General features: G+C 42.5%; 1 protein-coding gene across 2 annotated transcripts in view; it reads left to right on the top strand.

Annotated features, from left to right (window-relative positions):
• Nucleotides 1-23,468, top strand: part of uvrag (UV radiation resistance associated gene) — a 331,221-nt gene that overhangs the window by 4,580 nt on the left and 303,173 nt on the right. For both annotated transcript variants that reach the window (XM_078222567.1, XM_078222566.1), the window contains exon 2: nt 21,348-21,465. In XM_078222567.1, coding sequence (XP_078078693.1) covers nt 21,348-21,465 — 118 coding nt within the window. The remainder of the gene's footprint in view (nt 1-21,347; nt 21,466-23,468) is intronic.

Genomic DNA, 23,468 nt, shown 5'->3' with positions numbered 1-23,468 from the left:
TTCTTGTGTTGCTGTATGATGTGCATTGTTGGAAATATTTGTATCTATCTGTCTGCTGACTCATTGGTCTCATGTTTATTGAATATAATTATATGATCGGGTGTTACTTTGTCAGATGTACACTTTGGATTGACTATGGTCTTAGCAGTTCAGTATTGTCGCTGCAATATAATGGCTAAAGAGAACTGGGAAATGAGATTGTGATAGGTCAATGAGAGATGAAGTGGCAGACATTTAAAGGGATATTTCAGAAAACACAATAGATACATTACAATGTGAGGGAAAATCCAAGAGGACCATATTGAACTCACCATCTGTGGTTAACTAAAAACAGCATCAAACGAAAGAAATTGCACAGGGACAGATGGTAGGTCAGAAAATTGGACAGAATATAAAGAACAGTAAGCAATGACAAAGAATAAGGATGGAAAACTTAGGAGTACAAGAGAGAAATAGCTAGAAGTATAAAGATCGATAGTAAGAGTTTAAATAGATATTTAAGAAAAGAGTGAACAAAGTGAGTGTTGGTCCTACAGCAAATGTCTGGGCATTTACATTCAACTTTGTGTGGAGTTTGCATGTTCTCCCCATGCCTGCATGGGTTTCTTCTGGGTGCTCTGGTTTCCTCCCGCAGTCCAAAGATGTGCCATGCTAAATTGCCCCTTAGTGTCACGGGATGCGTAGGTTCGAGGGATTAGCGGGGTAAATGTGTGGGGTTACGGGGATAGGGCCTGGGTAGAATTCTTGTCGGTGCAGACCTGATGGGCCGAATGGCCTCTTTCTGCACTGTAAGGATTCGATGTTCTGCCCCTGTTGGCCTTCAATTATCTATTTCAGCTGTGCAGCCTTGCCTCTGGTGGTTTGCTGGATGTTAGCAACGAATGTTGGTGTTAATGAATGTGGTGATATGCTGTGTCCATCCTGTCTGACGCTATCAAGGTTGTGAATCCAATGAGAAAAGCTGGTAATTTGAAGTAGACCATGTATTGTACCAAACTTTGGTTATAAAAGCATGTGGATTATACGACAAAGTAAAGAGCAAGCAGCTAAGTACTGCCCTGATTGCAAATCATGAGTGGCAGTGATTTAGAGACAAGGATACGTAATGGGCCTTGATTTCTGTGCTGTGATAATGCAGGACATGCAGGATGCATTATATAGAGATTAGGAGGATCCATGTTTGTCACCTAAGAAAGGTTGAAGGCATTCAACTTCTATCTTCTGGAGAACAATACTGTGCCTTTATGTCATGTTTCTTCTGAAGGAGATGTTAAGATTTAAATTATGTCGGTTTGTCTGCAACAGGCAGCCCACATGCTGAGCATGCAGAACAATAATTGTTCCTAGTTATTGGGGTGTTTGTTTTAAACTGGGTTTAGGGTGGCACAGTGGTGAGCACTGCTGCCTCACAGTGCCAGTGACCTGGGTCCGATTCCTGGCTTGGCTCACTGTCTGTGCGGAGTCTGCGTGTTCTCCCCATGTCTGTATGGGTTTCCTCCGGGTGCTCCGGTTTCTTCCCACAGTCCGAAAGTCGTGCTGGTTAGGTGCATTGGCCGTGCTAAATTCTCCCTCCGTGTACCCGAACAGGCGCCAGAGTGTGGCAACTGGGGCATTTTCACAGTCACTTCATTGAAGTGTTAATGTAAGCCTACTTGCGATGCTAATAAATAAACTTTAATGCAGCTCTGTTATATTGTGGGTTGTTCCCTGAAGTTTCAGAGTAGGGTTTAATTAGGTTGATTGACAAGAAGATTCTTGTGAATGGGCAGAGAGACTAGCAGGTAGTTGCTGCTTGAATTTGATCTGAGCAGCAGCTCTTTTGATCTCTTGAAATTGAAGGCTGGGACCTGCTAGAAAATGGCTATCTCTCTTCAGAAGTCTGCATAGGCAAGAGGTGTTTTCTCCCTCCCTCTGTCTCTGTCTCTGGAGTTCTGCTGTGTGAAGATGGGTTTTTCTCTGGAGGCTGCCACCTGAGATCAAGACAGGTGTCCAGAGGTGTTAAAAGGCTTGAGGTTTGGTAACTCGCGTAAGCCTGTGTGTTTTGTTAACTGATTGTGAAGGAGTGTTTACATCTATGGGGAATACTAGTCTATGATTTTACATCTACTATCAGTTTACATCTATGGGGAATATTAGGAGAATACGGTCGAGAGCTTCAAGTTTTTAGGTGTCCAGATCACCAACAAGCTGTCCTAGTCCCCCCATGCCGATGCTATAGTTAAGAAAGCCCACCAATGCCTCTACTTTCTCAGAAGACTAAGGAAATTTGACATGTCAACTCCAGCTCTCACCAACTTTTACACATGCACCATAGAAAGCATTCTTTCTGGTTGTATCACAGCTTGGTCTGCCTCCTGCTCTGCCCAAGACCGCAAGAAACTACAAAAGATCGTGAATGTAGTCCAATCCATCACGCAAACCAGCCTCCCATCCATTGACTCTGTCTCCACTTCCTGCTGCCTCGGCAAAGCAGCCAGCATAATTAAGGACCCCATGCACCCCGGACATTCTCCCTTCCACCTTCTGTTGGGAAAAAGATACAAAGGTCTGAGGTCACATACCAACCGACTCAAGAACAGCTTCTTCCCTGCTGTCACCGACTTTTGAATGGACCTACCTCGCATTAAGTTGATCTTTCTCTACACCCTACCTATGACTAACACTATATTCTGCAGTCTCTCGTTTCCTTCTCTATGAACGGTATGTTTTGTCTGTAGCGTGCAAGAAACAATACTTTTCACTATATACCAATACATGTGACAATAATAAATCAAATAAAAAAATATGACAAATTGAACTAATAGAGATAGTTAGCAGTTAAGAATTATACCTTGTCATGTTTAAGTATTTCAATTGGTAAAAGTTATGCTGATTCTTTTTGTTATAGTTCATTTGTATTGTTGAATAAAGTTTGTTTTTTAAAAAAACTTCCTAGTGGGTCAATCGAATCACACCTGGAGTGAAGCACCTTATGCTCACACTAAAGCCAAAATCAAAAACAGTTGGGGTCGAGGCTACTCAAAACCTTGGGGTTTCTGAACTTGTCCCTAAAAATATGCCGAGGAGAGACTCAGAAACATAGAAAATAGAAGCAGGTGTAGGCTATTAGCTTCAAATAAAGCTTCAGCTGAGGAAGAAGTAAACAAGCTTGGGATCTGAACAGAAAACCAAGCAAAACCTTTACAAGCTTTGACCGTGGTTGGAAATGAGAAAATGTAGTCTCTTCCATGAAATGTGAGACAAGCTCCTGATCGTGAAGGCAGTTGATTTGGGATCTGGAGGCCTTCTGATGGATTAATTTAAGGATTCCGGTTATAAGGATTTAATGACACGATTTGAATTTTCTTTTGCTTCAAAAAAGATTGGGGAAGGCTGATAGCTGTTACCCAAAGTAGGGCACCGGAAGATAATATGGGAGAGAAATCCCTTCCAGGAATCAACTGCACAGGCTTGATGTGTTGAACAGATTTTATTTGCTGCAGATTTTCTTGTTAAAATAGAGGAATGTTCCAATAATGAGAGGCATTGCAGGGTCAGTGGAGGGAATTGCCTCAAGACTTTTTCATCTTAGGAGTGCAAAATAAATATTCAAGCTCACAAAATACAGTTTATTGATTAGTCACAAGTAGGCTTACATTCACAATGCAATTAAGTTACTGTGAAAATCCCCTAGTCACCACTCACCGGCGCCTGTTTGGGTACACTGAGGGAGAATTTAGTGTGGCCAATTCATCTAACCGGCACATCTTTGGACTGTGGAAAGAAACCGGAGCACTCGGAGGAAACCCAAACAGACACGTGGAGAACGTGCAAACTCCACACAGACAATGACCCGAGCCGGGAATCAAACCCGGGCCCCTGGCGCTGTGAGGCAGCAGTGCTAACCACTGCCACCATGCCGCCCCACGGTGGAAATGTGGAATCAACATTTAGTTTTAAGTGAACTTTGGCTCATGGGAATGAAAATAGCTGGAATGCGCAAGGAAAACCATAGCCAGATCTGAAAGATGGTGTCTGGAGTGGTGGTTTCCTGACCACCAGAATGTTTGTGATAAGGATAGCATCCTAAGATTTGACGCAGGCTGCAACTTGATGTTCTGTAAACTGTTGGAGAAGATCAAACAGATAAGTGGGGAGGAAGCAGAGAATGAAAGCTCAGAGGGACTCTATCTCGTTTTGGTATTATGACGTGAACTATTTGTACTGCAATTAGTTTTTAGCACAGCTACCACCACTCACTTATCTTGAGTGGCTGGACATGTATGGCAAATGATGCTAGTTAATTGCCGTTGCTTTGGGTGTCAATTACAAAGATGCTGCTTGAACCATATTAAATGCATTGGCTTTTTTTGATCGGTCCAATTTAGTACGATACACGGGAGCTGTTTTTGTTCAAGGTAAACATAATCAGCATCTTTCTTTGTAATATAAATAGGGCTGTTGAAACAATTGGAACTAAGCCATTATAAGAGAACGGGCATGACATGCATCGTCCAATTGAAGCTTCCCAAAGTCTCCATAGCCCCCTGCTAATAGTGTGTCAAGTGATGGGGACTTCAGACAAATGTTTACACTTCTAAAAGTAAAGTGAGGCAGCCAGAAAGTGCAAGTCTGCTCTTTCAATTGTTCCTGTGAAAACAAGCGATACTGTATCTGTTCTAATCTCTACTAAACAGTGGAAACATCTGTGTTATCACCATAAATAGTCACCTGCAATGATTTGAACTGCACCATAGGTGTCTGGTCTCGAGATATAGTCCAGCTAAAGCTGTCCTTGAAATAATTTTGCTTTTAATATCGCGGATGCATGTTATTTTTCAGAATGATTTGTGTTTTGACCTTGCATCACTTGCCTTTAATACCTAATCCAGCATTATGGCCTAGCTGAGACTTTGCATCATAATCTCTATTACATGAGATGGTGTAGTGTTCAGAATATTATGATGGATAGATGACCAGATTTTGGCTTCACTAGGATTCATAACAATATGAGCCTTTGTTGTTGTTGAGTCCCAGATTAGTAAAGAACGCCTTCTTGGAAAAACAATTGACTACAACATTCGGTGTGTACAGTAGTCAAATTATGTTGACATGACACAGCCTCTGTATGCAGTGGGGACTGGTTTGAGACAGAGTTACACTTCATTAGATTTTGGTAGTTATTCTAATCAGATTTAATACCACGGGTACTGTTGCCAGCCAAAATGAGGTAAAGGGCTCTGATAATGGAGGAGGAAATTGGGGCAGGTAGCTCACTTCTATGATGGTTGCAAGGAAAATATTGCAATTTAACTGGCAAATTTACTCTTGGGACTGCTAAATGCCAAAGGAGTTCTGACCTCTTGGAAAACCTGAGCAATATAGTAGCCATGTTATTCAATTGACACAGTACCAATTACTGTCATTTATCTACTGATATCTACCTGATATCTACTTGATGTCAAGAATTTCTGTCATCAGCCCTCGTGTAGCTGAACGTGCCAGTTCTTGATCCACAGATCACTTGGACACAAGGTTGTGGTGACTGGTGTATAGGATTTCCTTCCTTCTCTTTCTTTCACTGCTGCTGTTAAGGTGCATGGAATCAGAGCGCGATGTAGCTTGATGAACAAGTTATCACCATCTTGGACGGTTGGTCACGAGTTCCTCCTCCTTATTAATATGGGACTGTCTTTTGAAGCATTTCACCCCAGATATCACTTGGGGAGATGTGAACTAGAAAGAATGTAAGCTGATCAGCAATAGGGATTTCAGGAGAAACTGCTTCACGCAGTGAGGGTGAAAGGAATAGAAGCATATGGCCATAATGTTGAACTCATACTGACAGGAAACTTCCAGGAGGATGGTGGAAACTTCAGGAATGTCCTCAAAAGCTTTCTTGAAGAGGTCAAACATCCCTGTTGACTCATGAAAGTCCTTGGCTTGTGACTGACCAAAATGAAGAGTGCCTCATCCGAGAAGGCAGTGAACACTCAGCATTTCTTCACCTTGAGGGAGTGCATAAATCTCCATGTGATCCATCTATCCAACTCTTTAAGCAGCTACTACTGGAAGCACATCGTCCTCTGTCTGAAGTAGTTGTATAAACGTTGAAAGAGACTTGTGTGGAACGTGAACACTACTATGACCAATTGTGCCAAATCGCCTTTTTCTGTGCTGTAGATTCCATATAATGAAACAGAGCTCTTCAGAATTGGGGGAATCATGCTTATCATTATGGTACGATATAAGAAACCATACAAAATAGACCAACCAGCTTGTTGGTCTCCAGAATCTAAACTATAGTTGTGGTGATGCTTTTTGGGGGGCAAATGTTCAGGACAATGTCTCTTTACAAAGATTTGGTTTAATTCTGGTTTACACTTCTCTTGGCCAAAAATCACTTGAGCTGAATGGAGGATTATTTAATTTCTCGCAAAAAGGTACATTATATGTTGGATATGAATTTTTGCAGGACAGATGTGAATGTTAGGATAGCAGAGGCATTTTGTAAAACATAACAGTGCTGCAGTCCTGGGTGATTGCTAAAGTTTGCTATTAATGTGGTAGATTCTAAAAGTTTAGATTTTCAAATTGCGCTGAATCTGTTGTGAAAATTGTTGCAGTGCCTGTTAACTTAGATATTCTCCAGCCAAGGTGGCAGAGTAGCACAGTGGTTAGCACTGCTGCTTCACAGCTCCAGGGACCTGGGTTCGATTCCTGACTCGGGTCACTGTCTGTGTGGAGTTTGCACATTCTCCTCGTGTCTGCGTGGGTTTCCTCCGGGTGCTCCGGTTTCCTCCCACAGTCCAAAGATGTGCAGGTTAGGTTGATTGGCCATGCTAAAATTGCCCCTTAGTGTCCTGAGATGTGTAGGTTAGAGGGATTAGCGGGTAAAATATATGGGGGTAGGGCCTGGGTGGGATTGTGGTCGGTGCAGACCCGATGGGCCGAATGGCCTCTTTCTGCACTGTAGGGTTTCTTTCTTTCTTCACTACTGTCTCATAGCGTCAGGGACCCAGGTACGATTCCCGGCTTGCATCACTGTCTGTGCGGATAATGTACGTCCTCCCTATGTCTGCGTGGGTTTCCTCCGGGTGCTCCGGTTTCCTCCCACAGTCCGAAAGACGTGCTGGTTAGGTGCAATTCCCTCAGTGTAGCCGAACAGGCGCCAGAGTGTGACGCCTAGGGGATTTTCACAGTAACTTCATTGCACTGTTAATATAAGCCTATTTATGTCACTAATAAATAAACTTTATAAACCTTATTTGTGCTGGATGGTTTCAGCCTCAAATTTGATCTAATATCCCTCTTCATCCATTTGGCTCTGGTGCTCTTTTGTTTTCCCCATGCTGGAATTTGCCTGATTAAGTACTCATTTTATGTTCCTTGTTTCCCATTGGTGATTTATGGTTATGTTTCTTCAAATTAACCTGGACTAGGTCCGAGGCTTTCAAGTCAGGCAACCCTAATCTATGCAAGAAAGCCAGATACGGTCCAAGGAGATCCATCAAAGATGCCAAAAGACAGTACTGGACCAAGCTAGAGTCCCAGGCTAGCCGCACGGACCTACGCTGACTATGGCAAGGTCTTGCAAGACATAACAGGCTACAAGATGAAGGCATGTAAAATCACCGGCTCCAATGCACCCCTCCCTGATGAACGCAATGCATTCTACAAGCGTTTTGAGCAAGAGGTCAGCGACAGCATGCCTTCCACCCTGGAAGCCTCAGATGAACCTGTATCTGAGGTCACCATTGCAGATGTCAGAGCAGTTTTCTTGAAGGTCAACCCACGGAAAGTGACTGGCCTGGATGGGGTACCCGGATGAGCACTCAGATCCTGCATGGATCAGCGGGCAGGATAATTCGCAGACACCTTCAACCTCCCTTTACACCAATCTGAGGTCCCTAATCTGCTTCAAGAAGATGACCATCATCCCGGTACCGAAGAAAAACCAAGCAGCGTTCCTGAATGACGATCGTCCGGTGGCTCTGACATCCATCATTATGAAGTGCTTCGAAAGGTTAGTCATGGCACAAATCAATTCCATCCTCCCGGTCTGCTTGATCCACTACAGTTTGCCTACTGCTGCAACAGGTCCGTAGCAGATACCATCTCCCTGGCCCTGCACTCAACCCTGAAGCACCTAGATAACAAGGACACCTATGTCAGACTCCTATTTATTGACTACAGCTCAGCCTTCAACGCTATTATTCCCACAAAATTCATCTCCAAACTCCGTGGCCTGGGGCTCGGCTCCTCCCTCTGCGACTGGATCTTGAATTTCCAAACCCACAGACCACAATCAGTAAGAATAGGCAACAACACCACCTCCACGATCATCCTCAACACCGGTGCCCCACAAGGCTGTGTTCTCAGCTCCCTTCTATACTCCTTATACACCTCTGATTGTGTGGCCAAATTCCCCTCCAATTCAATTTTCAAGTTTGCTGATGCCACCACCGTAGTGGGTTTCATCTCAAACAATGACGAGACAGAGTACAGGAATGAGAGAGAATTTGGTGAACTGGTGCGGTGACAATAATCTCTCCCTCAATGTCAACAAAATGAAGGAGATTGTCATCGACTTCAGGAAGTGTAAAGGAGAACATGCCCCCGTCTACCTCAATGGGGACGAAGTAAAAAGGGTCGGGAGCTTCATGTTTTCAGGTGTCCAGATCACCAACTTGTCCTGGTCCCCCATGCCGACACTATAGTTAGGAAAGCCCACCAACGCCTCTACTTTCTCAGAAGACTAAGGAAATTTGGCATGTCAGCTACGACTCTCACCAGCATTTACAGATGCACCATAGAAAGCATTCTTTCTGGTGTATCACAGCTTGGTATGGCTCCTGCTGTGCCCAAGACCACAAGAAACTACAAAAGGTCGGAAATGTGGCCGAATCCATCACGCAAACCAGCCTCCCATCCATTGACTCTGTCTACACTTCCCGCCGCCTCGGCAAAGCAGCCCGCATAATTAAGGACACCACGCAGCCCGGACATTCTCTCTTCCCCTTTCTTCCGTCGGGAAAAAGATACAAAAGTCTGAGGTTGCGTACCAACCGACTCAAGAGCTTCTTCCCTGCTGGCATCAGATTTTCGAATGGATCTACCTCACATTAAGCTGATCTTTCTCTACACCCTAGCTATAACTGTAACACTACATTCTGCACCTTCTCTTTTCCTTCTCTGTGAACGGTATGCTTTGTCTGTATAACGAGCAAGAAACAATACTTTTCACTCTATACTAATACATGTGACAATAAATCAAATCAAAACATGGTTACTTTATAATTTGGCTAGAAAATGTTTCCCTTTGCAATGAAGTACAATTCTTGCCCATTTTGCTTTTGCTTCCTGTTCCTGCAATTCTTGTGTCCTGGTCAGTACTTGTAAAGGTTACTTTTAACCAGGGCTTGTTTGACTACTGCTTCTCTTACTGGAGTAGCAACTTAATTAAGGGTATAGTTATGAATTCAGTGCAACAAAAAAACTCCCCTTTCTCACTTAATGTTCGTTTTTACATACCCGACTGTCTCTTTGTTCAAAATGTTTCCTTTAATTGGTCATGTGCTCCCAGTCACATGACTGCTTGCTATTCCTTAGAGCAGTCTGAGGGATCCGACTTTAATTGTTAAATCCTCCTGATTTGTACTGTCTGGAGCATAGTGGTATTGTCACTGGACTCGTAATTCAGAGACGATGGCAATGGTCTGGGGACCCAGGTTCAAATCCCACCACTCCAGGTGGTGAAATTTGAATTCAATTAAAATCTGGAATTAGTCTAGATTAGCGATTCTGAGAATGGTCTGTAAGAGTCCCCTCAAGTGGCCTGCAAACTGGCCCAAAATGCAAGTCGTTGAGGCCATGGCCGAGAACAAGCCAGAATTGTCAACCCGATCACTCACATGACATTGTGAAAACAGGCTGTCTCCTGTGTACATTTGTTTCTCAAAGATTATGATTTTATAAACATCTCAAATGAACATGTTCTCTTGTCAATGTATCGAACGTGTCTGTACTTCTGTTTTTGCACTAATCAATTATTTACTGTCATGTGAAATGCTGCAAACAGTTTGTGTACAGCAAGTTTCCATCAACAGCCATGTGATAAAGATCAGAATTTGTAGTGGAGACGTTGATTCAGGAATAACTATTGGCCAGGCCATGGGAAAATCTCCCCTGATGCGCTTCAAAATAGCACCATGGATCTTTCATGCGCATCCGATAGGGCAGGTGGGGCTTCAGCGTAAGGTCTCATTCAACAGTGAATGTATGAACATACAAAATAAGAGCAGAACAAAGAAAATTACAGCACAGGATCAGGCCCTTTGGCCTTCCAAACCTGCACTGACCATGCTGCCCGACTGAACTAAAACCCCCTACCCTTCCGGGAACCATATCCCTCTACTCCCATTCTTTTCATGTATTTGTCAAGGCGCCCCCTTAAAAGTCACTATCGTATCTGCTTCCACTACCTCCCCCAGCAGCGAGTTCCAGGCACCCACCACCCTCTCTGTAAAAAGAAAACTTGCCTCGTACATCACCTTTAAACCTTGCCCCTCGCACCTTAAACCTATGTCCCCTAGTAATTGAAAAGAAGTCGGCCACTTGGCCTCTCCAGCCTCTTCTGCCATTCATCAATGTCATGGCTGATCTCATTGTGCTTTTAATTCTACGTTCCCATCAACCTCCGATAACTTCAGATTCCCTTGCCTAACAAGAATCTGTCTAAACTAAAAGGAAAATACTGCAGATGCTGGACATATGAAATGAAAACAGAATATGCTAGAAAAACACAGCAGGTCTGCAGGGCCTGTGGAGAAAGTAACAAAAGTTAAGGTTTTAAATCCGTATGACTCCTCTTCCTCTGCCTTAGAATTATTCAATGCATTTATGTTGGTCTTGATTATTCGTGCGAGAGTGCGACTTTAATTCAAAACTTGAACTGAGAGGAGAGAGCTACCAACTGAAACACACTGGCATAACATATGGTGGTAGTGGGTGGCACGGTGGCACAGTGGTTCGCACTGCTGCCTCACAGCGCCAGGGACCTGGGTATGATTCCCAGCTTACCTCACTGTCTGTGAGGAGTCTGCACATTCCCCCCATGTCTGTGTGGGTTTCCTCCCATAGTCAGAAAGACGTGCTGGTTAGGTGCATTGGCCATGCTAAATTCTCCCTCAGTGTACATCGAAAATTACAGCACAGGAACAGGCCCTTTGGCCCTTCAAGCCTGCATTGACCATGCTGCCCATCTGAACTAAAACCCCCTTACCTTTCCGGGGACCATATCCCTATATTCCCATCCTGTTCATGTATTTGTCCAGATGCCCCTTGTATTCGAACAGGTGTTGGTGTGTGGCGGCTATTCACAGTAACTTCATTGCAGTGTTGATGTAAGCCTACTTGTGACACCAATAAATAGACTTAAACTTAAAAACTGTTCAAATTTTACTTTCTCGGTTATAATGCCATTGACCGAATTACTGCTATCTCTAGGCTTGAGTATTCCAGCATCGCCAACACATTTTCATCCACTATCACTGTGTTCACTGACCTCTGTTGATTCCTAATTGAATAACATCTTGATTTTAAAATTCTGCTCCTTATTTTCAAATCTCTCCCTGGCCTTCCCCATCTCCTGATCTCTATGACTTCATCTAGCCTTGCATCTCACTGAGATACTTGGGCTCTTGCTATTCTGGCCTTCTGAGCATCTCTGACTAATTCCATCTTATCCTGGCCGTGCCATCAGCTGTCCAAGCTTTAGAATTCCCTTCCTTTTGCCTTCATACATGTGTCCCTTTAAGATGCTCCTCATCCAAACTTTTGGTCAAACCTAATATATGGCTGGTTGTCTGTCAAGTGTTTTTGGTACCACTCTTGTGAATAGTTTTCGGATGTCTTAAATGGTGAAGGCTCTATATAGATACATCTTAACATAAGTAGCAGCAGGAGTAGGCCATTTGGCCCATCAAACCTCCTCCGCCGTTCAGTAAAATATTGGCTGTGTGGCTGATCTGATTGTGATCAAGACTCCCTTTTCTTGCCTGTTGTCCCCATAACCCTTGACTCCATTGTCGATCACAAAACCCACTGGTCTCTGAGGAAGAGAGAAAAGTTAGAGTCTCTGTTTTCTATTTGAACATCAACTTGTGTCAGTGGAGAAGCTAGCTCAATGGTGTCACTTTACCTCACAGTTGGGATCATGAGTATTTTGCTGCCCAATTATAAACTCATGGGCTCTCACTTCACCGTATTAGGAAGAGTAAAATGTCTGAATCTAAATTACAATTTGACCTACAATGCTGGCACTTGGCTCAAGTCCAAAAAATTAACTAGCACGTTAAATTTCTTTTCTACGCAATTAAAATGTTCCTGGGGCTTATTGGATTGCATTTCTCGCTCGTTTTCTTTCGGTGCTTCATTTGACCTAGCCAGCAGTCGGAAGCCGAAATCGGTGCAAATGAATTGAACTAACTCTGCCAGAAGTCTCGTTATTTCCACTGTAAAAGGGTGATGCTCCCTGCAGTGTTTTTATGTACATGACGAAGTGACTCTTGTCAATGTTACCTCAGATGTTGATGTATGCTATGCCTGCCTTTATTTGTCTGACCTGTAGACTTGTATCACAGGGCAATGCAAATAGGGCTCTGTGTGCTCAGATATTGAGCGGGTTTATTTTGTTGGCAAAGCTGAACTTTAACATCAAAACAAAGAGCAACATCAAAGCTTTTTTGGGGGGGGAGAAACAATAGTTGCTGTTGTGATGTTGAGAACGCTTTGCCAACTAATCGTGCTTCAAAATGTTGTCAAACCACAGTCGCCACAAAGCAAATGATATCTCGCTGCAAACCTTGTCATTTCACCATGCAGCATGACTTCTGCCACAATGAGTCTGAACCTTTAGTGGTTCAAGTGTTTCCTTTATTTTGACCCATTCTGCTTTCCAATCCTTATGTCAATACATTATAAACTATGTTCTGCAATGAAGCAGGAAAAATACAGGTCAATTCTAAATGTATACACCTTAACGTAAGAGGAAAGAGCTCGCTAGTAATTTAATATGGGGATAATCATGGCATCTCTGAAGCACTCAAGCTATGTTTCTGTGGTTTATAAAATCATGTTGGCTCCTTACTGATGTACTGCAATACTCCTGTTCAAACATGCACATTCTCAATGCAGCTTATTTGTATTCACTGAAGTACATCCTATTTATATAGAATTAAGGAAACTGGGTAGTGCATTGGGTTAGACATGCCTTTCAACCCTGCAATTTGAATTGAAGTTCAGTACAAAGGAGTGAGGGTTCCCGCTGACAGCATTAAGGACTTTGTTGCATAATTTTGAGAAATCTGTTTTTTACTCAGCATGGATCGCTGAGTTAAAACCATTCTAATTCATCATCTACTCGCGCTTTGTGGCCCACAAACATATCACCTTGTAAGAAGCCTAACATCTCCGGAGGCTCCAATTACAAAATCCTTTGACCAGCTAGTTGCACTATTAAGGACCACTATAATCCTCAATCCTCTGTTATTATGCAGTACTATGAATTCCATTCAGCTGTTAGGGACCTATGGGAGTCAGTTTGGCCCATCCTTAAATGACATGTTACATGACTGTCTTGTATATGGTATTAATAGTTTGAACATTCCAAAGACGATGCTGGCAGAAACTAAAATATCCATAGGCAAGGTGGTTGAATTGGCTCAAGTAACTGAAAGCGCTGAACAGAACGCTTTTGAACTCCCAAGGTAAGATTAATCGAATTTGGCAGGAAACATCAGTGGCTCAATACCAGTAGTGAGGGCACTGTAGAGCCTGAGAAAAAGAGAAGTAGTCAGCCACACCGGTTTGGTGAGTGTTATCATTGTGGGGGAGACCATCCACAAGGCAGATGCAAATGTAAAGAGTTCATTTGTTTTCAGATACAATCAGAAGGGCCACATACAAACCAGATGCAGGGTCAAATAGACAATGCCTTGTTCCCAGAAAAAAAAACAGACTCCAGTGAAAAGGCTTGAGGAAGATTTGGATAAGAAGTTTATGAGCTCAACAATGTGAAGTTAAATAAAACATCTTCCATTGAAATCATCCTTATAGTTAACGGGCGTCCATTAACTATGAAGGTCAATGTAGGCGCTTTGACCACAGTTATAGGAGAGCAGACATGCAAGTATTTACTGGGAGGTTTGCAACCCATGAGGCTTAGCAGTACAATGGCCAAGTTAGCACCCTATACAGGGGAGGCACTGAAGATAGTGGGCACGGTATCAACGCCAGTCTGCCCAGCTACCCCTGATGGTAACAAAAGGACAGAGGCCTAGCCTTATGGAACATGACTAGCTGAAGCAAATCAAGTTGAATTGGCTGGAAATATTCAGCATCACTTATAGTGGTTTTCCATGAACTCTTGTGTAAGTAGAGCTAGGATACATATGAGCAGTTAAGGCCAAAATTTGTAAACCCTGAATCAATACCAAATTTGTTTGGTGCAGTTTGCCGAATGGGCTGCGCCAATAGTCCCAGTGTTAAAACCTGACAGCACAGTGAGGATTTGTGGCGATTGCAAATTGAGGTTGAACAGGGCTGCTGAAATAGATAGATATCCTCTCCCTAGGATAGAATACATTTATGCAAAACTGGCAGGAGGCCTCCAGTCCACAAAATTGGACTTGAGTCATGCAAACCAGCAGCTTGAACTGGAGGAAGACTCTGGGAAATTTGTCACCATTAATACACACAAAGCTTCTTCCAGTATACAAGGTTACCCTTTGGTACATAGAACATAGAACAGTACAGCACAGAACAGGCCCTTCGGCCCACGATGTTGTGCCGACCTTCATCTGAAACCAAGATCAAGCTATCCCACTCCCTACCATCCTGGTGTGCTCCATGTGCCTATCCAATAACCGCTTAAATGTTCCTAAAGTGTCTGACTCCACTATCACTGCAGGCAGTCCATTCCACACCCCAACCACTCTCTGCGTGAAGAACCTACCTCTGATATCCTTCCTATATCTCCCACCACGAACCCTATAGTTATGCCCCCTTGTAATAGCTCCATCCACCCGAGGAAATAGTCTTTGAACGTTCACTCGATCTATCCCCTTCATCATTTTATAAACCTCTATTAAGTCTCCCCTCAATCTCCTCCGCTCCAGAGAGAACAGCCCCAGCTCCCTCAACCTTTCCTCATAAGACCGACACTCCAAACCAGGCAGCATCCTGGTAAATCTCCTCTGCACTCTCTCCAGCGCTTCCACATCCTTCTTATAGTGAGGTGACCAGAACTGCACGCAATGATGGTATTTCATCTGCATGTGCTAACTTTCAACAGGCCATGAAAAGCCTTCTGCAGAGGATCCCAAGAATAGTCATGTATCTGGACAGTGCCTTGATAACAGGTGCATCACCAAAGAACACCAATTGGGAGGAAAGTCTCAAGATTCCAGGAAGCTGGTATTCACTTGAAAAAAGAAAAATGTACATTTCAGGCTGATGAGGTCATGTATTTAGGATTTGGAGTCAATGTAAAGGCTTGCACCCCCTACAAGAAAAGGTACAGGCAATAAAACAGGTGGTTGTACTGAAGAACAGAGCAAGAGTTGAAGTTCTCCTTGGGGATGGTCAACATTTTGGCACCCTTGCACTGACTTAGCCAAAAAAAAAAATGGTAATGGGGACGTTGTCATTTTGTGCAGTATGCTGTTATGTCCTGGAAGACATCTGAAAGAGTGGTTCAAGTAGATTCAATAGGAAGTAGGAATGTGACTGTTGTTTTCTTTATGAATTTTGATGGAGCAATATCCATTTTGGATAAATCAAGATGAAATTTTTCAACATGGCATACTGTTGACAGATGGTATACCAACTTTTCAAACCTTGCTCAATTCTAAGTTGCTGGAAGTTAAATTTACTTTACTTCCATCAGCCAAAAAAATTAACTTTTAAAACCAAGGCATCCTAAGTTCGCTGGATTTCACTAACTTCAGTTTTGAGATATTGCTTGTTCCGTCCTTTGCGAATGGCATGTTTCTGTGCAAACAAATTGTTTTCTGGGAAATCTGAAATAGAAGCAATTAGTTCTGTACTTTGCTTGCTTTTTATAATGCTGTTTTCAGCACTCTGTCGAAAACATTGCTTGTGCATATTTAGAAGCTGAACAAAAATCTTCAACAATCAGAGTCATAGAGTCATAGAGGTTTACAGCATGGAAACAGGCCCTTCGGCCCAACTTGTCCATGCCGCCCCTTTTTTAAATCCCTAAGGTAGTCCTAATTGCCCACGTTTGGCCCATATCCCTCTATACTCATCTTACCCATATAACTGTCTCAATGCTTTTAAAAAGACAAAATTGTACCCGCCTCTACTACTACCTCTGGCAGCTTGTTCCAGACACTCTCAACCCTCTGTGTAAAAAAAAAAAAAAAATTGCCCCTCTGGACACTTTTGTATCTCTCCCCTTAAACCTATGCCCTCTGGTTTTAGACTCCCCTACCTATGGGAAAAGATATTGACTATCTGGCTGATCTACACCCCTCATTCTTTTATAGACCTCTAGATGATCAGCCCTAAGCCTCCTTACGCCCCAGAGGAAAAAGTCCCAGTCTATGCAGCCTCTCCTTATAATTCAAACCATCAAGTCCCGGTAGCATCCGAGTAAATCTTTTCTGCACTCTTTCTAGTTTAATAATATCCTTTCTATAATAGGGTGACCAGAATTGCACACAGTATTCCAAGTGTGGCCTTACCTGTGTCTTGTACAACAAGTTTTTAGTGAAGGAAAAATCACATTTTTATGAAGGGGTTTTCACAGTAACTTCATTGCAGTGTTAGTGTAAGCCTACTTGCGACACTAATAAATAAACTTTACCTTATTACAGCTGAGATAAAAGTAAAAAAATAATGATCACTGTGCTGTACTTTTCTTCCTTATTCTTTGTAACCAGACCTCCAAAATGACATTTCTTGTTTATTATTTTCCGAGGTGATCTGGAGCTAGGAATCAATCACCAGCACAATGGTTAAATGTACAAGTGATGCAAGCTAATAAAGTTGGCAGAGGTCAAAGCTGAACAGGGTAAACGACAGGGCTATTTGAATAAATTGAAGTGTTAGGCAGTCAGGTGACAGATCAAGTACAATGCAAAGTACTTCAAATTAGGGGACATGATCTAGGAAAGTACTAATACTAAATGGGAAAGAAAATACATGAATGTAAAAAGGAAGAAAGAGATAGGGGTTGATTGATAGGGGTCTGTTACTTTCTGGCTCTGTAACATCAGATTTGCGGGGGGGGGGGGGGGGGCGGGGGCGCAGCGCGGCGGGGGTACCCCAAGGATGCACAAGGAATTCCCTTTTGGAAGTTCTCAAATAAGGGCTTACCTGGCAATTCTCCAGAAGAACTAGCTTCCACTGGACAATTATGCTGCTTTGGGAACCATCCGCAAAGCAATTTAAATCATTAACTTTGGATGATTCTGCCAAGGAAAGAAAACACTTTTAACTTTAGCATAACTATTTCCAAGACCCAAACTGGGCCTGGCATGGTAATTTAGTGCACATTTTTAAATGCAATCTGAGCTGGATTGCAATGGATTGAATGTATTTTCTTCTTCAGTCACAACTTCCTCCTTCTCTTGAATCAAATCTGAACACAGTTGCTGGAGCTGCCAGCTGTGGCTCAGTTGATAGCATAGCTGCTTCCGCGTAAGAAACAGAACAGAGCCCACATTTAACAGAGAATTTAAAGGTAAAATACTGCAGATGCTGGAATCTGAAACAAAAACAGAAAATGCTGGAAAAACTCCGCAGTCTGACAGCATCTGTGGAGAAAGAATAGAGCCAACGTTTCAAGTCTGGGTGACCCCTTGTCAGAGCACAAACTTTGCTCAAGTGAGAATCAGTCCAGTGCTATACTGAAAGAATGCTGTACTGTCAAAGGGGACCCCTTTTGGATAAAGTGTTAAGCCGAGGCCCCCTCCATCCTTCCTGGTGTATTGAAGAGATCCCGTGACATGATTCAAAGAAGAACAGGGAAGTCCTTGCCTAAACAACATCCATTGTCATGGACAATGTTTATCCCACAACCAACATCACAAAAGCACATTATCAGGTCATTATTTAAGTGTTATTACTACTTCATTTTTTAATCTTACTGGCAGGACATCCTGAGGTTGCAAAAGGTGCTTTTCAGATGCAAGTCATCTTTAGTAACAGATGTAACATCTCATCATGTCCACGTTTATTGTAAGTCCTCTTTTGTGCCCACACTGAGGCCCAAATTTCCAGGATGGTAGTGGGAAGACCGGTAACAAACTGCAACCACTATCTTAATTCGCCACTAAATCTGCTCATGGTGCATGAAACCCTATAAAAAGTTTGAATTTGATATCCAGAACTCCTGGTGGTATAATTTTTGATTTGATTTATTATTGTCACATATATTAACATAGTGAAAAGTATTGGTTCTTTCACCCTATACAGACAGAGCATACTGTTCATAGAGAAGGAATTGAGAGAGTGCAGAATATAGCGTTACAGTCATAGCTAGGGTGTAGAGAAAGATCAACTTAATGCAAGGTAAGTCCATTCAAAAGTCGGTGACAGCAGCAGGGAAGAAGCTGTTCTTGAGTCGGTTGGTACGTGACCTCAGACTTTTGTATCTCGTTCCTGAAGGAAGAAGGTGGAAGAGAGAATGTCCAGGGTGTGTGGGGTCCTTCATTATGCTGGCTGCTTTGCCGAGGCAGCGGGAAGTGTAGACAGAGTCAATGGGTGGGAGGCTGGTTTGCGTGATGGATTGGGCTACATTCACGACCGTTTGTAGTTCCTTGCGGTCTTGGGCAGAGCAGGAGCCATACCAAGCTGTGATACAACCAGAAAGAATGCTTTCTATGGTGCATCTGTAAATGTTGGTGAGAGTTGTAGCTGACATGCCAAATTTCCTTGGTTTTCTGAGAAAGTAGAGGCATTGGTGGGCTTTCTTAACTATAGTGTCGGCATGGGGGGGACCAGGACAGAAAGCAAGCAAGCTAAGTTTTTTGCTTGTCCTGTTGGCCTTTCCATGCTCCTAAATATGCTTGAGACATAATTGATAAATTTAGCTAGTTTTATATTGCTTGTGTGCTGAGTTTCTGCCATTGAAGGCCATTTAAAGATTGAAGCCTTCTCTATAGAATTTGTCTTGCCCCAACCTCATACAAGCATATTTAATTAGAAAATCTGGTCTGCAAACATGAGATTTCCCTTAAATAGACACTGAATAATAAAAGGTGAAGTTTTATGTCATGTTTTATTCATGAAGTTTTGGATTTGTAGGAGCTATTGATCACATTGTGACTGAAGACCCACACAACAATCCTGTGATGTTAGTTGATTTTTGTTTACTCCCCAAAAGCACAGTCGGGGTTGCAAAAATAATTTGTTTGTGTATCATAGCCAAGCATGTTTCTACAGTTTAACTATTTCTTCCTTTTGTGCATCCGGAATGTAAATTAGTTCAAAATGCTTTAATCTGCTGACCTGTATTCAATTATCATAAAATGCCACGTGGCAGATGGAAAGAAAGATTTGCATTTATTTGACTTCTTTAACAATTCAGGGCCGTCTCAACACCCCTTACAACCAATAGGTTGCATTTTTCACATGTACCCACTGTTGATTGCTTATGTTTCTCTTTGAATCCAGCTGCTTGGTGCACTGAATTGTCACAAGGATTTGAGTTGTATTTAACTTGAGCTGAGAGTTCATAGAGCAGTCTAATTAAATTTTTTTGTCTTTCATGAGATTTGTCTGAGTTGCTTAATATGACGCTGCAGTATTGGTGGTTTTTGTTCCAAGTGGTGGGAATAAGTTGACTTGGTCTTAGGAGGAAAGGTTAGCAGCACCTTGCTCTCATTCTCTCATGTCCGTCCTTGGCCTGCTGCAGTGCTCCAGTGAAGCCCAGTGTGAGCTGGAGGAGCAGCATCTCATCTTCCAGTTGGGCACATTGCACAGCCCTTGGTACTCAATGTTGAGTTCGGCAACTTTAGATTTTGCCCTTTCTCCTCCATCTTAAACCCTGCCCCCCCCACCCCCCCCACCCCCCTTCCCTCTTATCCAAAGATGTGCACATTAGGTGGATTGGACATGCTAAATTGCCCATAAGTCTCCTAAAATGTGTAGGATAGTTGGGATTAGCCATGGTAAATGTGTTGGATTCCAGGATAGGGCCTGGGTAGAGGGTCTGGGTAAGATATTCTGTCAGAGAGTTGGTGCAGACTCAATGGGCCAAATAGCTTTTTCTACAGTAGTGATTCTATGATTAAGCCAAAGTGCTCATCTACCATCTTGCATGGATGGAAAAGGCATTATTTAAAGAGGAAATGAGTTTCCCTTGGTAAAGCATTTTATCAGATAATTAACTCTTTACTGCTCATTGCACCCTGGCCTCACATTTGCTCTAATAGAACTGACTGCACTTCAGAAGTATTTCATTGACTCCCTAAGTGCTTCGGTACATCCTAAGGATGAGAATGGGCAGCTAGTTTTTTATTCTTTTTCGGCTGGTGCAGAATGACCTCTTTCTGTGCTGTAACTGGTTCTAGGTCCTACATAAATCCATGTTCTTTATTCTGCATGTTTTCTCTCTGCTGTATATAGTGATAGCATTTTGGATCATTTAACTTGAATATGAATTGGAAGTTGACCAGTTGGAAGTTGGAGGAGAGATTGGGTAAACTGGGGTTGTTCTCCCTGGAAAGACGGAGGATGAGGGGAGACTTAATAGAGGTGTATAAAATTATGAAAGGCATAGATAGGGTGAACGGTGGGAAGCTTTTCCCCAGGTCGGTGGTGACGTTCACGAGGGGTCATAGGTTCAAGGTGAAGGGGGGGGAGGTTTAACACAGATATCAGAAGGACATATTTTACACAGAGGGTGATGGGGGCCTGGAATGCGCTGCCGGGCAAGGTGGTGGAGGCGGACACACTGGGAACGTTTAAGACTTATCTAGACAGCCATATGAACGGAGTGGGAATGGAGGGATACAAAAGAATGGTCTAGTTTGGACCAGGGAGCGGCGCGGGCTTGGAGGGCCGAAGGGCCTGTTCCTGTGCTGTTTTGTTCTTTGGTTGCACATGAGGGAAAAACATATATCTCTAAAAATACCATACAAACTAGCAGATGATCAAGTCATGTTGAGTTCACAAATGCTTTTTGCGGACTGAATCTGAAATTTCTAAAGTCCATTGTTATTTAATATTCAGACTGCGCAAGTGACAAGATGAATTGGCGCAGAATAAATGTTTTTGTGAAAACCAAGACTACAAATTGAATTGCCTAAATACTCTTCAAATGTTTTTTGTTTCAGCGACGGCTTCGACACCTGCGAAGTATTGCAGCACGAAATATATTTAACAAGAATGGTTCTCATCTTCTGGACACCTACTTTAGCTTACATCTATGTGATGATGCAAAGATCTTTAAAGGTAATCTAAAGAGTTGCTGCAGATACGTTTTTATTATGGGAAGAAATAATTTGGCATAGCAAAGTTGAAACTTCTGTTTTTAGATTCCCATGGTGACCTCGGGTGATGGCATAATCATCTACTTTTTAGAGGCTTGCAGGTGAAACCTTACTGAGCTGTTTGGAATGGTGAGCCCCTCTTACTTAAAACACTTGAGGGGCATCAGATGGACGACTTGCTTGCACATTTAACAGACCCCTTTTACTTTTAAGCAATGTAAAGTTTATTTGCAGGACCTCCAACAAGAGTTTCCTAGTCTCAATAGTACCTTGCGCCAATAGCATCTTAGTGTAGTAAAATATAGCAAGTGTCGCCAAACAAAAACTGACACAGCTACGTGACCAGGTAGGTTTTAAGGAGTCTCATAAATGACGAAAGAAGGGTTTGGGGAGAGAATATCTGGGCAGCTGAAGCCAAAGTAGCCAAAGAGGTTAAAATCGGGGAAGTGTCGAGGCCAGAATTGGACACGCCCAAAGATCTCGCAGGGTTGTGGGGCTGGAGAAGCTTGGTGATAGGGAGAGCATGAAGTAAGTTTCAAACAAGGATGAGAATTTTCAAGTTGACGTGTTGTCCAACTCTGCTGCTAGCAGTAATGACTCTGCATGTACTAATTGCCAGTCCTAAACTAGCCATTTAAAATGTTGGGATTTGCTAAATAAATAATTTTTTGCTTGTTTCATGTTCACTAAGGAATGCAAGATCTGCCAAATGGAATACCTTGCGTATTATGCACCTAGTGTTAACATGAAGCATTCCCAGTTTAGGTTTAATATAGTTGTCAAGTTCACTTTTCTCCTCTCCAACATTGTGACTCAATACTGCCTGTAGCATTTATCGCCTTTTCCTGCTTTGCACCATGGAATATCTGATAGGTAGTTTCATACCGATGAGCCTATATGCCTGCTGGAAATTCACTTTGTGCAAGTCCTTTACACCCACTAGTTTGGGCTGACTCCAAATCTAAAACATAAGTGCAATACTCCAGTATCAAAACAATTGCACCACTGGGTTCCAGAGAGACTTTTCTCTGACTGGATACTGAAGAGAGACTATACTGCATTTATTTTTATTTAGATAAAAATAATGCAGTTGCAAATTCCATGGGGATTCGCTGACAGAACCATCTCAACCCTGCATCCCACCAATAGCTAAACATAGCCATTTCTGTTGCTTTGTTGAGGTATGTTACTGAACATTATGATGATGTTGTTGAAGCCCTCCTACCACTCAAGTAAGAGCAAAATACTGTAGGTGCTGGAAATCTCAAGTAAAAACAGAAAATGCTCGGGTTCTGTCAAAGGGTCATTTAAATCTGAAACATTAGCTCAGTTTCTTTCCACGGATGCTGTCAGATCTGCTGGGTTTATCCAGCGTTTTCTGTTTTTATCCCTTCTATCACTAGTTACTTCAGAAATGAAATGCAAAGTGTGATTTTAAATATGGAAAATGAAGAATGTAGCTTCCTTATCGAGGTGTTTGGAATCTGATTCTGGTACCTGTGAAATACTTTACTGAACTGTATTCCACTGATGTACAGTCACATCCTTTATGGTATTCTTGTTATTACTTGAATTGTAAACAGTCGTACAAATCAGGCTACTTGATTGCATCTTAAGCCAAATTACTCTTCTTATTCTTCTAAGTGTGATGTTACCAGATAAAGATGATTTGCACGTTATCATTGAATTAAGAATTTCTAAATACCTGGCATGATAGTCAAGGAGGGAAAGGAGTTCATGTGAAGGTTGAGGCCGCAAGTTGGGGCCTTCAGTTGGACTTGTCTGATTTTTGTTTGCTTTCTTTCTCCCCATTAAACACTGTACTTGAATTCTGTTGCTGTCCTATGGTTTCTGCAGGTTTATGAAATGTTTTCTCTTACAGATGCAGTACCACTTAAAAACAGTCTTCAGTACAACCAGACAGCAAATAGCGCTTTGAAATTCTCATGTCAGCACATCTTACCT

Source organism: Mustelus asterias, chromosome 10, assembly GCF_964213995.1.
Source record: "Mustelus asterias chromosome 10, sMusAst1.hap1.1, whole genome shotgun sequence".
NCBI lineage: Eukaryota > Metazoa > Chordata > Chondrichthyes > Carcharhiniformes > Triakidae > Mustelus > Mustelus asterias.
The sequence above is the reverse complement of the archived record's forward strand: the minus strand, read 5'-3'. Positions and strand labels throughout refer to the sequence as shown.